Raw genomic sequence first — 21,052 nt, 5'->3', positions numbered from 1 at the left:
ATTAACCGTCATTTTTATTATTATTATTATTATTATTATTATTATTATTATTATTATTATTATTATTATTATTATTATTATTATTATTATTACAGAGTTGTAGAGCAGAAATATCTTATAAATCTTCACAGCATGATTTGAAGTTCTGGCATGCCTGCTTTTTAGCACAACAAAATTCAATACTCTTAGGACAGCAAGATGCATGAAAATAAAAGTAAACATATTTTACAGCATTCACAATAACATTAAATCGTTAGACAACTTAAAAAAAAGTATTCCTTGTTAATTAAAGTTCTTACTCACTACAATGTTTCCCTTTTTATTTACTTGGCTTTTGCATTGAATGGCATATACAGCATAACACTAGGCTTATTTCCTAGACTAATCGGAGGGAGGAACCATATGTCATGCAATTTAATTTTTGCCGTTTGCATCATATGATATATTAACCTTATCTTTTTCCCTTTTTTTTCTTTTTTAATAAGATTTGATATTAGCTTATGGTCATAAGGAATGTTTTGTTTTTCCCATAACTTAGGTCAAACTGAGAGAGAGAGAGAGAGAGAGAGAGAGAGAGAGAGAGAGAGAGAGAGAGAGAGAGAGAGAGAGAGAGAGAGAGAGAGAGGCAGAGAGAGATAAATGTGGGCATTAATTGATTTATTTTTTTATTTTATTCGTTACTTATTGTACTTTATCTTTATTTATTTATTTATTTATTTATTTATTTATTTATTTATTTTTTTATTTGTTTATTTATTTATTCATTCATTTATTTATTTATTGCCGTTTCCCTCCCTTGTTTAATGAACCAGTTAAATATCCGAATGAAATATCTAAGGAAAATGGTAAGGCCAGATTGGGGGATTTATTTGTTCTCCCGACAAATGAATGAGTCGAGTCTCACGCAGAAGGCCTGTCCGCTCTGGTGGTTTTCAGAGGAGAGCCGGAGCGACCGACGGAGGGGCGAACGCAAAGAGGCCGATTCCGAGAGCGACATCATCACCAAAATCACTCCCGACGGAGTGATCGAGTTCGATGTTCAGAAGTTTCTTCGAAAGAACAAGAAGAAAGGTCAGTTTCGTTTGCAAGCATTTGTCGGTCAGATCAGGTCAGATCATTATCATGAAACAACGATGAAAGGAATGATGTAGTTAATAGCACTGTGTGTTAACCATTTGAATACCCTTTCCTCAGTCATTATCTTTAATTGCATTTATTGTTCAAAACAAGAAGCGTTCTAATGCAAGAAGCGTAACACGGCCATTTACTTGCAAAGGAAGCTTCCGCTGAATATCATGTTATGTACGAAGTGGAAAAAATGGAGAGAAGGATATAAGGCTATACTTGAAGTTTATTTTAAAAAAACAATAAGATATTGCAAAACTAAAATAGGATTACGAGGTAGGAACACTTAAACAACAATGCGTGAAAATCATGAGGGTCTGCGTAAATGACACTGACAGAAAGGCAAAATACAGTTTTACATCAATATGAATGATGGCTGTTTGATTCAGAAAAGGTGGCTGTTTGCTTGTATTTTAAGATCTCTCTCTCTCTCTCTCTCTCTCTCTCTCTCTCTCTCTCTCTCTCTCTCTCTTGTCCTCCATTTCCTTTGGAATTAATTACTGTAGTATATAGTTCAAATACAGGTGTTCGCCTTTTGTTTACCATTAAATGTTTTTTAAATAATCTTTCTGTCCGAATTTTTAAACGCCAGAAAAAAGGCTACAGCTTAAAGCTTAAGAACATCAAACGAACTTGGTTACAGTCATTGCAAAGTTGATCCTGTAAAGAAACGTAGCACTTGATGGGACAGTGATTTACGAGAAACCCCTTTTTCTAAACTTCTTTAGACTGGTTTGCATGTCAAAGGACGACATATTATAAATTGTTGACAACGTGCTTCCTGAATCAGTTGCTACTCACACATCCTTGCATGCGCATCATTTGTTCACTGAACGTGCCAAAACTTGCTGCTGTCTTCTTCTAAAGAAATGTCGTTTTCCCGCTTCTCAGATGCCAAGGAGGAAAAGGACGGGGACCAGAAGACTCCAGCGGTCTCGTTCGGGCCCCACCCACCTGCACTGCGGAACCCTCCCTCCTCCTCCTCCCCCCGCCGTCCCTCCCTGTGGAGCTGCGTCTCAGCGCTCATCCTCTTGTACGCCAGGGTGTGACAGCTGAGATACGATGGATGTAACGCTGTTGTAACGTGTATGTGATGTGAAATTCAGATAATTGTTTCGAATATAGACTCTGAGTATGTGCCAACATTACACACTTTAAGAAAGAGGGTCGATGGCGAGTTACAGTGGAATGAAATGAAGGAATAAGACGATGCGCTTTAACTCTCGACTGGACACTGGTCAATGGCTCTGGACATTCAGGGCCGAGACATCCTACCTATGGCTCGATATATATTCTGCAGATAAAGAAGTGTTTATGAATGTCTGAGCATACACCAAGTGAGAGATCTGTATATTGAGTTGCATATAAAATTCACTGATCCTTGACAGTTGGAGAAGAAAGGCTTGAAAATCTCTCTTTCTCTTTCCTTCTCACACTTCCTCTTTGAAATGGAAACTTGAGAAGAGTTCGCTTCATTTCACAAGGTGGTGGTGCGGATATGATGATGTTTGTGATATAGTGTCCTAAATTAGCCGTAAACGCCTGTTGTAATTATGTCACCTATGGTACCCTGAGCGTATATCTATCTATAGCACGTGCACAATTTCGCCTTCGATGAACCAGTTCATGTTTTCCATTCCTCTCGTCTTCACTGTGTTCAGTGTATCCATGAAAATTATCGTTATTATCGTCATGATCAGTTAAGTTACCTGAGAATGAAGTTAAGTTACCTGAGAATGGGTATTGAGCAATTTCATAATCATATCATAGTCATGATGCTTAATTAGAGGGCAAAGAGTCTTGCGACCTTTTTTTCAAAGGGAAACGTTCTTAATGAAGCCGCAATCTTCCGGATTACCAGAGATGCAGTCAAGCACATGTAGTCTACAGTTTTTCATTACCCCTCGTCTTCCTGGTCTAGTTTATATTCTCGCCCTGAGCTACAGCCATTATCAAACGCGGTCGTCAAGAGTCTTCCTCTGCTTCTCTATTTAAGGAATAAGTCTTACTTTATTGGTAACTGCTCTCATAGTTTCAGTGTCTTTGTTATTCCCATCATGTCCTCTTTTCGCAGATGCTGTTATTATTATTATTATTATTATTATTATTATTATTATTATTATTATTATTATTATTCATGTGGTAGTTATGTGCACGCATACAGAAAATATATAAGGCCAATATGTCTAATTATAAGGCTACTGCTCGTTCTCGACTTTAACAAGTGTTTGATCAAGAGATAACAAGAGGGAGTTTCTGCTTTCTCAAGAGAGGATGTTAAGGAACTAACAAAATGATGCGGAAACAAAAGGGAATTGAACTGGACTTGTGATGAAACGTATTCAAATGCAGAAACCACGAAAAGCGTAGCGGAGAGAAAATGGCCTTGGGAATGGAGCAGGATCTCAGGCAGGCGAGTGTTAATCCCTTCTGCCCCTCTTAGGAGTATAAACATCAAAAGAGTAACAAAAAAATAAAAAAGTAAATAAAAATTAAGAGCAGTACTCCAACAAAGGAATTGTTTAATTGTTTCCATTCTACCAAATCATACTCTATATATATATATATATATATATATATATATATATATATATATATATATATATATATATATATATATATAATATATATATATATATATATATATATATATATATATATATATATATGTTTATATATGCAGTGTTGGACGGATCAACATGCCCAGTGTAATTATTTGATCTTTCTTCATTTAGTTCAGAAGAAGCTAAATATGTCGTTAGCCTACTTTTGCTTTTATTCTCCTTTTTAACGATAGAGTGGAATGACCTTCAATTGTTCTTGTAAACCAGATGTGAATGACTGTGAATGTTTATGTATATAGTATGGCTTTGTTTATAATGTAGTATTGTCATATATATAGTATTCCATAAGGTCCAAGTTAACAAATGTTAATTCGAATATTACATAATATCTATCTGAAAACAGTATTGTATAATAACCATTCATAAATACCCCTAAAAATGACTTGTGATATTTAATATTTTCCTTCCCTTTTTATAACCGATTGTTACGGAGAAGAGAGCAATGTTCCTCTCAGTGGCTGACAGCGTTTGTCATACATAGGTCGGGTCAGCAATAAATGAGAGTCATCTTATGTAAATACAGGTAGGCATAGAATTCTGGCGATTCCCGGACTTCTCTTCTTTACCCTCCGCAGATGAGGTAAGTTGGTGAGATTGCAAGTGATTAGAGGGACCAGTCCTTCCCAGAGATACAACCCTCGCCCCACAATTATCATCCAGTTTCAGTGATTCTTTGCTCAGCTGATGGGGGAATGTTAAAACCCGTGAAAAAATTTTCATAGACTTCCAAAATATCATTGTTACTGTTTCTTTTATAAAGCAGCTTTTTTTGATGGTACATAGAATTAACTAATAAACATTCTTGTTTTTTATTTGTATCATTCTAAAGCTCGGTGTATAAATGAAAATTTTCTATATTAAAACCTGTGCATGTATGATGAATATTCTAATATTTTCGTACTACTCATGTTTTTCATCGTTCGAGTGTAATTTTACAGCGAAATCGAAATTTTCTCTACTTTAATATGCTTTGTGAATTTTGAAATACAAGTTATGGAAGCTGTTTTGATATAAGCAAATGCAACTCACACAGAAACATGTCAGTAAAGGTGCTATAATACTGCTTTTCTGAGAAACCTGCAGCTGAACAAAATTAATATCAGACGTCGGGCATTTGAACAGTTTCCTTGTTTGGTCTCGATTAGCATCTGTCTGCAAGATGATGACCTAGCATTGTATGGTGAATATTTGGAAAATTTGCATGAAAATATGCAAGCCAGGTTTAGTGACCTACTCATGATGGGTATACCAACCTGGGTGGCAATTACTTTTAAAGTTAATGCTGCTGATGTAGAAATTTCTTGACAGGAGAACCTCACTGAATTACAAAGTGATGGAATATTTCACGCAAAATTCAAAGATGGGAAGCATAATATATGGAAAGCAAATGACGCTGCTAAAAAGTACCCACTACTCTGGGATAAAGCACAGCTCTGGGTTATAGCCTTTCCATCATCTGACCTGTTTGAATCAGGATTTAGTCGTGTTTTTCACTTACGATCAAAAGCTCGTAATAGGCTCGACATTGTGAAAAAGGGTGATCTTCGACTTTCGATGATGTCATTGATAGCACCGAATATAAAAAGACTGGCTGAACTGCATCAACTACAGGGATCTCGTTAAATAAATCTGCATTTTTTCTTAATTACTCTCTTATCTTAAAATGGTTTTTTATGAATTATTTACTAGCGTACATAAATGTTCTATAGAATTTAATTGCTAAATAAGTTTATTTGCATTAAATTAGTTTTCATTCAAAATAAAGCAAAATCATTTACTATTTCTTTAATTTTTTATTTAATTCCATTACTTTTTTTTCCAGTGAAAAGTAGAATAAGCTTTTTTTTCCCGTGGAATGGCTGTGGGGGTCCACCAAAAAAATTTAAGAGGAAAAGGGGTCCATGGGTAAAAAAAGATTGAGAACCACTGAACTGTTATACTGTACTCTTCTGTCAACCTAGTCGCATCTGCAAAAGATTTTTCATGCCTGTTTTCTATATATATATAGCTTTATCTCTGGAGATAAATTATCATTGAAGTTTTCTAGTAAAACTAAGTTCCTGAGATCATCAAAATTATGAATTTCAGCGGAATTTAACCAATCATAAAACGATCGTTCTAACTTCTTTCCATACTCTACGTACATACTGTTCTCGTCCCTTCTCGAACTTCTAAATTTCTTCTGGTGCGCCTCCAGTACTAACCTGTGTGCACTAAGAACAATTTCCTTCACAATATCATAATCCCCACATTCCTCCTCAGACATGCAATTATACACAGAAAGTGCCCTACCACTGACTGTAAATACAAAGTCCACATGTTTTTGGTAAACTCTGTTCATTGACTTTTCAAAAGACATGAAGTATTTCTTTACATCTTCCTCATTAAATTTTGGCACTAATTCTAATACTGCACTCATACCTAAACTATCAACTTCTTCATCGTGCACTGATAAATTACTACCTCAGCCGCTGCCTGACGGACTGTTGTTATGAGAACTTAGCCTTAATTGATCAATTTCTAACTCATGTTTATACTCTTTCTCTCTTTCTTCTCTTTCTCTCTCCATAGGCATTACTTAAGGGTCTTTGCAATATCCCCTCGCTCCCTAGCTGCAGCCACTTGCATTCCTTTTGCTGTACCTCCATTCATATTATTTTTCTTCTATCTTACTTTCCTCAACCCTCTCCTAACAATTGTTTCATAGTGCAACTCCGAGGTTTTCCTCTTATTACACCTTTAAAACTTCTTTACTCTCAATTTACCTGCCAGTGCTGAATGACCTCATAGATCCTAGTGCTTGGCCGTTGCCCTACATTTTATATTTCATTCCATTCCATGTAATTGTTGTGGAAATCTTGCAGTCCTACATTCTTTTAAAATTGAAAGCATTCACATTTACTTCTGCCAAAGTGCAATGGATCTTTTTAGGAATGGCGTCACCCCAAAACGCGTGACCCACAAACATAGAACAAGAGCTCTTATAAACATTATGTTGCAAAACCTTCGTTACAGAAGTACCTAAATAAGTTTTTTTTTTTTCCTCCAACTGCCTCTTCTAACTAACCTCGACTTCCACCACCCTGCCCCTCCCCTCTTCTTCTCGCCTCTTCCTCACTCCCACCCCTTAGTTCTTCATTGGAAGGGTGGGTAGAGCTCTCGGCTAGCACGCTGTTGGTCCAGCGTTCGACTCTCCCTGACCGGCCAATGAAGAATTAGAGGAATTTACTTCTGGTGGTAGAAATTAATTTCTCGTTATAATGTGGTTCGGATTCCACAATAAGCTGTAGGTCCCGTTGCTAGGTAACCAGTTGGTTCTTAGCCACGTAAAAATAAATCTAATCTCTCGGGCCAGCCCTAGGAGAGCTGTGAATCAGCTCAGTGGTCTGGTTAAACTAAGCTATACTTAACTTTTAACTCCCACCCCTTTATACAGACCCCTGTCCTTTCGCTCCCTTGTAAGAACACTTTAGATTTTCTTGATGATGATTCTCAGGGTCCCAGTATGCAATGATTGGTATGAGTGTATGAAACAAATCTTCGGAAAACAGTGGTTGAATCACTAAATGCTGGTGGCATTTGCATTAACTAAAATCTCTCTCTCTCTCTCTCTCTCTCTCTCTCTCTCTCTCTCTCTCTCTCTCTCTCTCTCTCCACTGATTTTGACTGAAAGACGATGTCTTCAGATCTTTGGGAAATAACAGGAAAAACTCTTACTATTTATATGAACACCAAAGGGCATTAACAAATATAGCACATAGACAGATGTTTCTTAAGGGGTTAATCACATGGACATAACTGAAGCAATCAAGTAGTATTCCCTTCCTTAAAAGCAAAATTCCAAGTTTGACAGCAAAGAACACTAATTCTTCTTCACAGCCTAAAATACGTAGGCCTATATATAATTCTCTTCCAGTTTTTGTTTGGGTGTGTCCTTCACCCTCTCCTACTAGCCGGCGGAGAACCGTGAAGGGAGGAAGGCTGCCAGGGAGGATGGAAAATAAGGAAGATAGGGAGAACTAGATACCTAAGAGGCCTACTTATCTTCCTTTGGTTCCAACTTAACGGGAACCGGGTAAGGTAGTGTCCATGATTCCGACCAAAGAGTTAATCCCTAGACGAGAAACTTCTTTTTGATCTGGATCAGCGATGGACGACGTTCTCCCGGAAACTTTCGGACAACGATACTCTTCCGACTGTTTACTTCTTTCAATGCGTCTTTCTTAAATGCGTCTTTTGTGGGTGGCAAGGTGATTTGGCCTTCATGAGCAATACAATATTTCGTTTACAAGCTGTCGATATAAGCACGCAGAAAAACAGAATATCTCCAGGATGTCAAAACTCGGCTAAAAGAATATTTGAAGTGAAGTTGAATTGAATAATCCTTCGTCCTGTTTAATTGTCAACTAGAACAATTATGGCATAAACCTTCCTCTTTTCCCGGTGTGCAAGAAACCTTTTATAATGCGGGAGAAAACGATTTTCCTTGTATATCATACAAGTATACTGCAAATGACCTTCTTGGAAGAGAGAGAGATAGGACTGACCTCAGCGCTTCTTTACATGACAAAGCCATTGATCACGATTCCAGACAGTAGAACCCTAACTACTACGCCCCCTTCTGTTTTCCAGGATCGTATCGAAATTATGGAAATCAAAGTAACGGTAATTTTTTTTTCTATAAATAGTTCCAGAAGAGAGAGGCGACACAGGTAGAAAGTGAAGAGGTATAAAGTCTGTAACTCTGAGGCAGGCTAAAAGAAAGGAAGAAAAAAAATGTTCAGTTAAGGAAAGGCATCTTCCTTCATTGCATTCTTGTAGAACCATCAATCTTGCTAGGCGTCAGGTTCTTGTATCCGCCAAGACTATCTTATCTGAGAAGTGCTCTAGATGGAAAAGGTGACTGCGAGCAGATCAGCAGAATTGGAATGGAATCGCTTTTTCTCCTCAAATGGAAAGTAAAGTATCGTTTCAGTGTCTTAACCTATTCAAAGAAATAATTAATTCGAATGAAATGGAAAAGTTCATACGCACGTTAGTATAAAACTAACTTGAATATTACATTTTGTACAAGGAAAGTATGTGTAACTGTGGTAATGTGTGATAAATGATTCACGTACAAAAATATATATATATATATATATATATATATATATATATATATATATATATATATATATATATACAGTATATTATATATATGTATATGTATATCACACATTACCAGAGGTGAAAAATAAGAGATGGGGTGTAGGTCCTGACCGGTTTCGACTTTATTTCCAAGCCATTGGCGAAGGACTGATACAGAGTATTAGAAGTCACAAATATATATACTACAGCAACAGTACTGACAAACATACACAACAGAGACTATATAACCACCCTAAGGCCGGTGTCAAGATAGGAGTGGCCTTCAAAACTCATTTGGCTAAAAATCACAATATACTCTCAGGGGACAATACTGATAAACACACCGACCATAGGCGACGTCAGATCCACACCTGACAGGTGTCAGGGAGGCGGGGTTTGGAGACCTCATTAGCACTGCTGCCCCCCATACTGTGTTTACAAATATGATCATCTTATTTCCATACATCTCTACTGCCTACCTTAAAATTTAAACAATTTACAAACTTTTGATACTAAAGGATCAAGTTTATACATCCTTTGACTGATATTCATATTATGGCTCTAACTTTCTTCTATAAAGCTAGATTCAAAGATATTCCTTTCCAGTGCGTTATTACAATGTACAGTCCTTATTCCGGACGTACTTAAAAGGTTTCATCCACAAAAATAAATGTTTTCTATTTTAGTGTTATTGGTTTTGGTGCCTCGCAAGGAATCAGCTTCATTTGCGATAATGATCAAGTATATAATCGCAATATATTTTTTGCCTCATGAATACTATTTATCCAGGATGTATTCCTATGACTTACTCAGTTCTTTGTATTTGTTTTACACATCAGAACATTTACAGAAAAAATATACAAAAGTTTAGGTAATATAATTTGTTCTACTGATTTTTAAAACTTAGCCATAAAATTATGACTTTCGTGACTTTTTGCCAGTGATTTTATTACCGTCCACCATAACTTAATGTGACCTTTTTTCGGGCGCAATTCATTTGGGCGAATTTGGGCATTAGTCAATATCTCATTTGGGCGACTATTCATTTCTATAGTTTAGGCGACAAAATATCAATATCCTGCAAATTGGCACCAATCTTTTGGGCGAATCAGTAAGGAAGAAGAGGCAGAAGTGTTTTATGACCTGTTTTCACGTGGTGATAACTCTGTAATCGGCTGGCAGATAACTCTGTAGTTAGCTGGTTTAATAATTGGCAGTAGTTATCAGCATTAATCAATCATTGCTCGGCTATGGAAGGAAATATCTCAAACAAAAATACGAAAAGGTGCTTTGATATTTTCTGGATTTTCTTTTTGTATAGACAAAAACAAAACCAGATGTAAAGCCAGAATTGGGTCACTAACCTTAGCTATCCGAAGTTTGCGGATCGTAGCCAGGATAAAACGAATACCGATTTTCTTAAGTTTTTCTCCTGGCGCTCTCAATTCTAAAGCGAACCCAATTTACTGGCAATTCTAAAACGAAATATTACCAAGAGATTGTCAAAACTAAGGACCAGAAGCACAACCCCATCCTCACGAAATCCTTTGAGCAATTTTAACATTCAAAAACTTTAAGAGCCAGAGACAAGGCCACCCACTAACTAAACAATGCATTATGCAAAAATCCTGCATTTCTATAGCCTCACTGCATTTCTTTCACCTCACTTATCCGACACATACAAGTCCAACGCTAAAGCCCGTGTTGTAGTAACCATCGACAGTCACAGTAACTTCAACAATTTATAGGCATAAGCAATAACCACTCCCGGGACAAATTACACTATCACTATAGAAAGTTAGCTGCCTGCTTAACATTCTTACAAATTATTTATAACCCTTACATAGCAATTTGGACTCGAAATATTTTCTTGGCGGTATCTCATGCCAAAGTGAATTTTCACTTCCAGCTATTATCGCTTAAGTCACCTTTACAAGTGTTCTCGGCCGAACGCGATCTCCAGATCAGAAGGATCTTAAACCTTAATTCCTGTCATCAGAGGGGTCAAAATACAATATCACTTTCCTGAATAGAAGTTAAAATCTGCATAGACTATTGCAAGTAAACACCAAAACTCGAGGTTAATATACTAGAATCTCTTCAGAATTAACCATTATTTCAGTTACTTCATTTCTCATATCAGTTTCCCCATCTTACTTCTGTTAACCAACCAATCAGTAACTACCATTCCCTTTATTTCATAGGACATGCTTTGTCTTTCAAGGAGTATTAAAGTCTACCCCATCACTTGACATTTTGGGGTTAAAGAAATGGACAAAGGTTTACAGACGTAATGTATATATTAAGCTGGTCTTCATACATGTAACTACTATTACATATCCAAAGTAGTCAGATTAAAAAATTGAATAGTAGGTAGAGCACAGCATCTACTAAGTTCTAGTTGTCTGTGTAACCGAATTTAGAGCACTTCTAATCCTCACAGGATATGCTCAGCGTCTACAAGTCGAGTTCCAGTTGTCAGGGTAACCGAATTTAGTGCGCTTCGAACCGTCACAGGACATGCATAGCGTCTACAAGTAGAGTTCTTGTTGCCTGGGTAACCGAATTCAGAGCACTTCGAATCCTCACAGGATATTCAGTCTTATGCTTTCCATTCGTTATTAGTGTCTATGTTATGTCTGCTGCAGCTACACCAAGAGCCTGTGCATAAGAAAAGTAATTTGTTTTATTTTAAAATATACTAAGTTTCCATGACAACCTACCCTCTTAAAGTGAAAATAGTTTTCAGTTAGTCCCAGCAGCTATTCTAAGGTCATTATAATTGATACTATCGTGTGAGTAAACTTTCCCATTAACAATCCCATGTCAGTATTATTGTTACTTCAAGCTGCCATCAACTTTCACATTAATCCCATATATTACTACCACTGTTCCTTCAAAATCACAAAAAGACAACAGGATAGAGAGTGCCATCCTGTAAGACACGTTTAATAAGGCACCAGTCTTACACTGAAACAACCGCATCTAACTTTAGTGCTACATAACTATTAAAGGTGCCATGTAATGCAACCACTACTATCTGACAACTTTCGTCCTTTAGCATACAGTCTAAAGGGAATTGAAACTGCACAACCCCACGGGGCAAAAAATTAAGTTGGGGATTTCAGAATAAGAAAGGGGTTCCCGAAATAAGCTTCGGCGCTGGAAGAAAGGTGGATGAAGGTAAGGGTCAATGAAAATGTGCAATGCGAGATGGAGGGGGGTCGGAGAGTTGAGCGCATTTACGGAACGACGTTAACAAGACTGCAAAAATTTGAACTACTATTTCCACTATCAACCAGCCTATTAAAATACCTGACTAGTCCACGACATCAGTGTCAAAAAAATTCTTTAACATCCCAAGACCTAGGCCTCTTAGAAAATTAAGATCCACGTGTTACCTGTCTCGTTCCTATTTACTAGTGGGAATGAATGGGAATGAAATTCTAAGTTATAAAAGTAGGTCAGAGTTACCCTACCCTATTCTCAGCTGCACTAACACATTGAAACTTACATCTCAATTACTGTAATACCCTCGGCTATTCATAACTTGCACTATCAAATATCTCCCTAGGTCTGACTAAAGCGTTTTTTTACCCCAATCTATTCCCAGCATCCTTAAGAGAGACTTTAGCATTTATTACCTTTAACCTAACCCCTCCATCTATATAAAATTAACACATTCTTAACCCTATCTAGCCTATCCTGTATTTCAGGTTCCATATCTAACTTCCCATTAAGTCCTAGCTACACGAAAACTATCAGCCTTGCAGTTCTAACCTAAGTAAGAAGTTGGATGGTTTGAAATCCCTGTTGTGCATGGTGACAAAGTCACCATGCTTGTTTCTGAACTTCCTGTTGTGCATGGTGACCAAGTCACCATACACAACATGCAAGTCCACCTTTGCCTGGCAGGTGGCACAGCCACCCCGGCAAAGGTGGACTTGGGAAGTAGTCAAAGAATTTAGACGCAAAACTTTAGACGCAAAACTTTAGACGCAAAACTTTTAGACGCAAAACTTTAGACGCAAAACTTTAGACGCAAAACTTTAGACGCAAAACTTTAGACGCAAAACTTACTTTAGAAGCTGAAAACTTTAGACGCTTTAAAAAAACTTCAAAAAACTTACTTTAGACAAAACTTTGAAATAAATACTTAATCAAGATCTTTAAAAACTGTCAGTGTTCAAAAAACTTACTTTAGACGCAAAACTTTATTAGCTGAAATAATTAATCAAGATCTTTAAAAATTGTCTGTTCCAAAAAAACTTACTTTAGACGCAAAACTTACTTTAGAAACTGAAATAATTACTCAAGATCTCTAAAAAATTGTCAGTGTTAAAAAACTTCAAAATTCCAAAATAAATAACTTTACAATTCTAAAATATAAAACTAGCTGAACTAACAAGATCAAACCACAAGGAAATTTTAATATATAAAAAAGTTTAAATCCACTACTTAAAAACACTAAATACTCTACACACTTTCAAAAATTACCTTCCACACAAACTTCCACACACTAAACGAACAAACTTCCACACACACTAAACGAGCAAACTTCCACACACACTAAACGAGCAAACTTCCACACACACTAAACGAACAAACTTCCACACACACTAAACGAACAAACTTCCACACACACTAAACGAACAAACTTCCACACACACTAAACGAACAAACTTCCACACACACTAAACGAACAAACTTCGAACAAACTTCCACACACACTAAACGAACTTTTGATGCTGGAATTAAACTAATAATCAAAAATAAAAATAAAGTTCTTTAAAACAAAGTTCTGAAGCTGAAACAAATCTTAAAATTTCTTGAAAACTTCAAAGTTGTAAAAGTTAAATTTTAACCTTTACAAGTTTAAATATAAAAAAAATTTTCAAAATTCTCAACACTAAGGATCTGAATCTGAAAAAATAAACCAAATGCATTAAAACAAAGCCTAAACCTAAAATGAAAACTTTAAGAGTTTTGATTCTGAAAATAAGCTAAAAAAATGTTTGGGGGATTGCTCAAGTCACTCAACTAAAAAAACAAAATACTTACTCACCCATTAATCCTGTTTAGTCATAAGGCATCCGTACATTTAAGACAATCCAATAACTTATGACGATTATTTAACGACACACCCTGACCTGAAAAAGAAAATTATATATTAAAGCCCAAAATATTTTAGCAAGTGGAAAGACCCAAGGCTGACTATTGGTCAATCAGCTGGGCCATCTGATAAGTTTTAAAATACTAAGACAAGGAGCAGCAAGCAAGGCTTTATAGATACTGATAAGCGTTATTACTAGTTTTTTGCCACTTAAGCCTATAATAATTGAGTTTAAATCAACTTAATATACCCCATATTAGGAAGGCTATGGTAGTCGAGTTAAGCCTCGATAACCCTCAAGAAACTAAGCCCTATCGCATCGTAAGACGCTCTATTGCAGTATAAAGTTAAAATGAAAATATCCGTAGCACCGCATAAGATTGCTAGTATGGTTCAAAGTGCATTGAATTACCACTCAAAGCAATATAGTCCACCTTAGTAATAAATAAGCTTCGAAACAGTCTTAAATACCATGTTTAAAGGCAATCTACAACAATACCCAACATACATTTTGAACAGTCATTGTAGGAATTTACAACAAACCGAAAATACCAATATTTGAAGATACAAAACCCACAAACGGAAAGCTCATACGAGAACTGTATGTCATAGCTCAAGTACCACAATCTACATATTTGAGAAATATAAAACGCAAAACTGGGAGTAGTATCCACTCGCCAACCCAACAAACCTTGAAGCACGCCTTCACGCCTAAAACCTTGCAAAGTCTATTCGCAATACGACATTTCTGAGAAACTACTCGAGCTTCTCTAGACCTCAAGTGAATATTGTAAACAGTTACAGAAGACATGCAAGTGAAGCAAATAGGTGGAGGACTGTACATAACACCAAACAAAGTAAAACCAACGATCCTCCACTATAGAACGGCCGAGATCTCAAACGCAAATGAACCCGACAGTCGAGTTCGTATCAACGAAACCTGTGTTTGCTGGAGACTCAACAACACTGAAACAAGCTGTTCTTGAGGATCAGCCAACGAAGCAACTTCCTGTTTTAGGACGATGATCAGAAAATCGACACCGAATTTATTATTTTAAGGCGATGATCATTAAAATCGACAGAATTTATTATTATTATTATTATTATTATTATTATTATTATTATTATTGAGAGTTGCCGGGCATTCTTCCTTTATAGCGAACTACCCCAATTATGTATCAGTAGTTAGCCCATCTGCAAAAAATTATTATTATTATTATTATTATTATTATTATTATTATTATTATTATTATTATTATTATTGAGATTTGCCATTTACTCTTCATTTTTAGCAAACTAACTGAATTATGTATCGGTGTTTGGTCTTTATCTTATTATTATTATTATTATTATTATTATTATTATTATTATTATTATTATTATTATTATTATTCACCCAGGAGTAAATGACCAAGACCTGAGCGTAAACATTTAGGTCAACCCGTCTGGACCGGAGAGGGTTAATGTCCAGCAATATAAAAGAGAATTATGACTATGCAGCAGAGATGATATCAACTTACACCTTTCTTGATGGGTCAATGGTCAAAAGTCACTGTACATCACCCATGGTCAAAAGTACAACATTGTTTCTAAATAAAGCAACGTTTCGAATACCACTGGTAACGAATCACTTATCAGTTATAATTCTTCTGGTTGTAAGCTATTCGTGAGGTATAGTGAATCAGACAATAAACGATATTTGTGTGAGCTATATACAGTATATATATATATATATATATATATATATATATATATATATATATATATATATATATATATATATATATATATATGATCATATTCTTAAGAGCCCCACCTAATGTAGTGAACTTGGTATTTTATATTTGTGGCCTAATGTTTGTGAATATAAGAAAAACCCTCGGCGTATAAGACAAATTCGACAAATTCACAATTAGCCACGCGTTACAATTTCACCAATCAGCTATCACGGTGAAGATGGGTTGATATCGATTCTAAGTACAAAACCTGAGTTCGACAGGCATGTACAGCAGAGTCGATGCCAACTTATACCTCTCTTGAGAACTGGTGACGAAACATTTATTAATCATAATTCTTCTTGGATGTAAGTTGTTATTCCCGAGGCGTAGTGAACTGGATATTAAAGTATACTGGTGGGTTATCTAATCTCTCTCTCTCTCTCTCTCTCTCTCTCTCTCTCTCTCTCTCTATATATATATATATATATATATATATATATATATATATATATCATATATTTATATATATATATATATATATGTGATCATATATTTCAGAGCTTCACCTATATATATACATACACACAAATATATATATATATATATATATATATATATATATATATATATATATATATATATATATACATGTATAATCCTGATGATAATAGTTTTCATAGCTCCACCTAATACTATCGAAACAGGATTCGAATATCAGGCGATGATCGAACAATATGATCTGGTTTCAGTAAATTTATTGACCACTGTTCGAATTAGCCGCTAATTATATCACTTACGACAGATATAAATTATTTATTTAATGCCGCTTTGTCCTCCTACCTCCTCAATTTCCACAAAATTTTGGGATATATTTATCACAGAAAGCCTGGAATCCATATGGCAAATCGCTGAAGGTGGCCTTTTACCGTAGCAGATTACAAGCATACATACCTTTATTATTAGTAATAATAAATTTAATTATAAAAATTACCTTGCATTCATCGGTGCGAGTTGATAAGCTCACCGTTGGATCACCTTAACAAAAGTGTTCTATACTATTTTTGTCTATGACCATGTCATTGTGACGCCATGTTGCATTAACTAATAATATACTGATCATAATATCCTTTGTTTCAGCTCCGGGCCACATACGATGAACGATATGATGAACACAATACAGTATACTAAATTAAGTACGCTAGTAAAAAGTAATATTCATGAACTGTTATGCCCAAGCACTGCTGAAAACAACAGCAATAATAATAATAATAATAATAATAATAATAATAATAATAATAATAATAATAATAATTCCAGATAAAGACCGAACACCGATACATAATTCAGGTAGTTTGCTAAAAAGGAAGAGTAAATGGCAAATCTCCATAATAATAATAATAATAATAATAATAATAATAATTTTTTTCAGATGGGCTAACTACTGATACATAATTGGGGTAGTTCGCTGAAAAAGGAAGAGTGCACGGCAACTCTCAATAATAATAATAATAATAATAATAATAATAATAATAATAATAATAATAATTTCTGCTGATTTTCTGATCATTGCCTTAAACTTCTTCGGTGGCGAAAGGGCGATAAGTGACGTCCCACAAACAGTCTCAGTCGCAGAGGTCGTTGGCTGTTATCCTCAAGAACAGCTTGTTTCAGTGTTGTTGAGTCTCCAGCTTGGTAAGACAGGTTTCGTTGATACTAACTCGACTTTCTCGTTTATTTGCGTTTGGGATTTCGGCCGTGCTGTACAGGAGGATCGTTGGTTTCACTTTGTTTGGATTTATGTGCAGCCCTCTATCTATTTGCTTCACTTGCATGTCTCCTGTTTACGATATTCATTTGAGGTCTAGAGAAGCTTGAGCAATTTCTCAGATATGTCGTATTGTGGATAGACTTTGCAAGATTTCAGGCGGGAAGGCGTGCTTCAAGGTTTGTTGGCTTGGCGAGTGGATACTATTGCCAGTTTTGTATTTTATATTAATCAAATATTTAGATTGTGGTTCTTGAGCTATGATATACAGTTGTATGAAAGTTTCCCGTTTGCGGGTTTTGCATCTTCAAATATTGCCATGTTCGATTCTTTGTTGTAAATTCCTACAATAACTGTTCAAAATGTTTATTATGTTAGTTGTTGTTAGATCGCCTTTTAACATTGTATTTAAAACTGTTTCGAAGCTTATTTATTACTGAGCTGAACTAGTTTTTCAGTGGTAATTCTATGCACCTTGAACCGTACTAGCAATCTTGTGCTGTGATACGGATATTTTCATTTTAACTTTATACTGCAATAGAGCAAGTCTTACGATGCAATAGGATTTCAGTTTTCTTGATGATTATCGAGGCCTAACTAGACTACCATAGCATTCCTAATATGGGATGTATTAAGTTTATTTATACTTATTGCCACTTAATGTAGGCTTAAGCGGCAAAAAACTAGTAATAACGCTAATCAGTATTTATAAAGCTTTGCTTGCTGCTCCTTGTTTTAGTATTTTAAAACTTATCAGATGGCCCAGCTGATTGTAACCAGTAGTCAGCCTTTGGTTTTTTTCCACTTGTTAAAGTATTTTGGGCTTCAGTATATATATTATTTTCTTATTTCAGGTTCGTATTGTTAAATAAGCGTGCCACAATGAGTTATTGAATTGTCTTAGATGCACCGATACCTTGTGACTAAACAGGACTAATGGGTGAGTAAGTATATCTTGTTTCTAGTCGAGTGACTTGAGCAACTGCCTAAACATTTTTTAGCTTAGTTTTTTCAGAATTAAAACTCTTGTAGTTTTCATTTTAAGTTTAGGCTTTATTTTAATGCATTTGGTTTATTTTTTCAGATTCAAAACCTTAGTTTTGAGAATTTTGAAAATTTTTTTTTTTTAAATTGCAAAGGTTAAAATGTAACTTTTCAAGCTTTGAACATTTCAAGAAATTTTAGGATTTGTTTCAACTTCAGAACGTTTTGTTTCATAGTATTTAATTTTTTATTAGTTTGGTTATATTTTAGAATCAAAAGTTAGTTTAATGGTGTGTGGAAGTTTGTCGGTTTAATGGTGTGTGGAAGTTTGTCGGTTTAATGGTGTGTGGAAGTTTGTCGGTTTAATGGTGTGTGGAAGTTTGTCGGTTTAATGGTGTGTGGAAGTTTGTCGGTTTAATGGTGTGTGGAAGTTTGTCGGTTTAATGGTGTGTGGAAGTTTGTCGGTTTAATGGTGTGTGGAAGTTTGTCGGTTTGTCGGTTTAATGGTGTGTGGAAGTTTGTCGGTTTGTCGGTTTAATGGTGTGTGGAAGTTTGTCGGTTTGTCGGTTTAATGGTGTGTGGAAGTTTGTCGGTTTAATGGTGTGTGGAAGTTTGTCGGTTTAATGGTGTGTGGAAGGTAATTTTTTAAAGTTTTGCATCTAAATTAAGTTATTCTTTGCCACTTCCCAAGTCCACCTTTGCCGGGGTGGCGGTGCCACTTGCCAGGCAAAGGTGGACTTGCATGTTGTGCATGGTGACCAAGTCACCATGCACAACAGGAGGTTTAAAAACAAGCATGGTGACTGTCACCATGCACGACAGGAAATTCAAACTAGCCATCTTACTTAGGTTAGAACTGCAAGGTTGAGTTTTCGTGTAGCTAGGACTTGTGGGAAATTAGATATGGAACTTGAAATATAGGATAGGCTAGAATAGGGTGAAGAACGTGCTAATTTTATATAGATGGGTTTTGGATAAAGGTAATAAATGCTGAAGTCTCTCTTAAGGATGCTGGGAATAGACTGGGGTAAAAAACGCGATAGTCATTTGACAGTGAATGTTATTAATAGCATAGGGTGTTACAGTACTTAAGCCCTTTGTTTGGTCATGAGATGTAAGTTTCAATGTATAGTGGAGCTGAGAATAGGGTAGGGTAACTGACATACTTTTATTACTTAGAATTTCGTTCCCACTATTGAATAGGAACTAGACGGGTAATAGGTGGATCTTAACGATTTTCTAAGAGGCCTAGGTCTTGGGATGTCAAAGAATGTTTTTGACACTGATGTCGTGGACTTGTCAGGTATTCTAATAGGCTGGTTAATAGCGGAAATTGTAATTCAAATTTGTGTAGTCTTGTTAACGTCGTTCCGTCAATGTGCTCAACACCCCCACCCTTCCCCCTCTTACTCTTCAAGCAAAGCTTTCATGTCAGGAAGTAGTTCGGACTGCATTGCATATTTTCATTGACCCCTACCTTCATCCACCTTTCCTCCATCGCCGAAGCTTCTTTCGGGAAACCCTTTCTTATTCTGAATTCCTCAACTTAATTTTTTGCCCCGTGGGGTTGTGCAGTTTCAATTCCCTTAAGACTGCATACTAAAGGACGAAAGTTGCCAGATAGTGTTTGCATTGCATGGCACCTTTCATAGTTATGTAGTATCAAGTTAGATGCGGTTCTTTCAGTGTAAGACTGGTGCCCTATTAAATATATCTTAAAGGATGTCACTCTATCCTGTTGTCTTTTTGGGAGTTTGAAGGAACAACGGTAGTAATATATGGGATTAATATGAAAGTTGATGGCAGTTTGAAGTAACAATAATACTAATACATGGGACTGTTAATGGGAAAGTTTACTCATACGATATATATTATGTCCTTAGAAAAGCTGCTGGAACTAACTGAACAGGCTATTTTCACTATTAAGAGGGTAGGTTGTCATGGAAACTTAGTATATTCTAAAATCAAACTATTTTTCTTATGCACAGGCTCTTGGTGTACCTGCAACAGACCATAACATCGACACTAATACTAATGGAAAGCAACGCCTTTTCGTTAAGGCTGAATATCCTGTGAGGATTCGAAGCGCACTAAATTCGGTGACCCTGACAACAAGAACTCTGCTTGTAGACGCTATGCATACCCTGTGAGGATTCGAGGTGCTCTAAATTCGGTTACACAGAAAACTAGGACTTAGTAGATGCTGTGCTCTACCTACTATTCAATTTTTTAATGACTACTTTAGATATGTAATAGTATTTACAAGTATGAAGACCAGCTTAATATATATGTCTGTAAACCTTTGTCTATTTCTATAACCCCAAAATGTTATTTGATGGGTTAGACTTTGTAATACTCCTTGAAAGAGACAGGATTTCCTGTGAAATAAAGGGAATGGTTGTTACTGATTGATTAGTTTAACAGAAGTAAGATGGGGAAACTGATATGAGAAATGAAGTAACTGAAATAATGGTTTTTAATTCTGAAGAGATTCTAGTATATTAACCTCGAGTTTTGGTGTTTACTTGAGATAGTCTATGCAGGTTTTAAACTTCCATTCAGCAAAGTGATATTTTATTTTGACCCCTTTGAT

At 35.8% G+C, this 21,052-nt stretch overlaps 1 protein-coding gene and 2 long non-coding RNA genes across 3 annotated transcripts in view; 2 read left to right on the top strand and 1 right to left on the bottom strand.

Moving 5' to 3' along the window:
• The window catches only part of LOC136843083 (lachesin-like), a 341,336-nt gene extending 337,697 nt beyond the window's left edge, over window positions 1-3,639 (top strand). The window contains exons 10-11 of the mRNA XM_067111047.1: window positions 937-1,071; window positions 2,017-3,639. Of these exons, the coding sequence (XP_066967148.1) occupies window positions 937-1,071; window positions 2,017-2,174 (293 nt within the window). The 3' untranslated portion in view covers window positions 2,175-3,639. The remainder of the gene's footprint in view (window positions 1-936; window positions 1,072-2,016) is intronic.
• A 7,521-nt stretch (window positions 3,640-11,160) lies between these two features.
• Window positions 11,161-14,912, bottom strand: LOC136843080 (uncharacterized). Its single transcript, XR_010854435.1, has 3 exons — window positions 14,684-14,912; window positions 13,945-14,029; window positions 11,161-11,540 (listed from the first exon to the last, which is right to left on the bottom strand). It is a non-coding gene; the product is annotated as an uncharacterized lncRNA (long non-coding RNA).
• A 2,427-nt stretch (window positions 14,913-17,339) lies between these two features.
• On the top strand, window positions 17,340-20,759 carry LOC136843079 (uncharacterized). Its single transcript, XR_010854434.1, has 3 exons — window positions 17,340-17,654; window positions 18,330-18,415; window positions 20,448-20,759. It is a non-coding gene; the product is annotated as an uncharacterized lncRNA (long non-coding RNA).
• The last annotated feature ends 293 nt before the right edge of the window (window positions 20,760-21,052 follow it).

Source organism: Macrobrachium rosenbergii, chromosome 11 (assembly GCF_040412425.1).
Source record: "Macrobrachium rosenbergii isolate ZJJX-2024 chromosome 11, ASM4041242v1, whole genome shotgun sequence".
Taxonomy (NCBI): domain Eukaryota; kingdom Metazoa; phylum Arthropoda; class Malacostraca; order Decapoda; family Palaemonidae; genus Macrobrachium; species Macrobrachium rosenbergii.
This window is presented reverse-complemented; position numbering and strand designations above follow the sequence as displayed.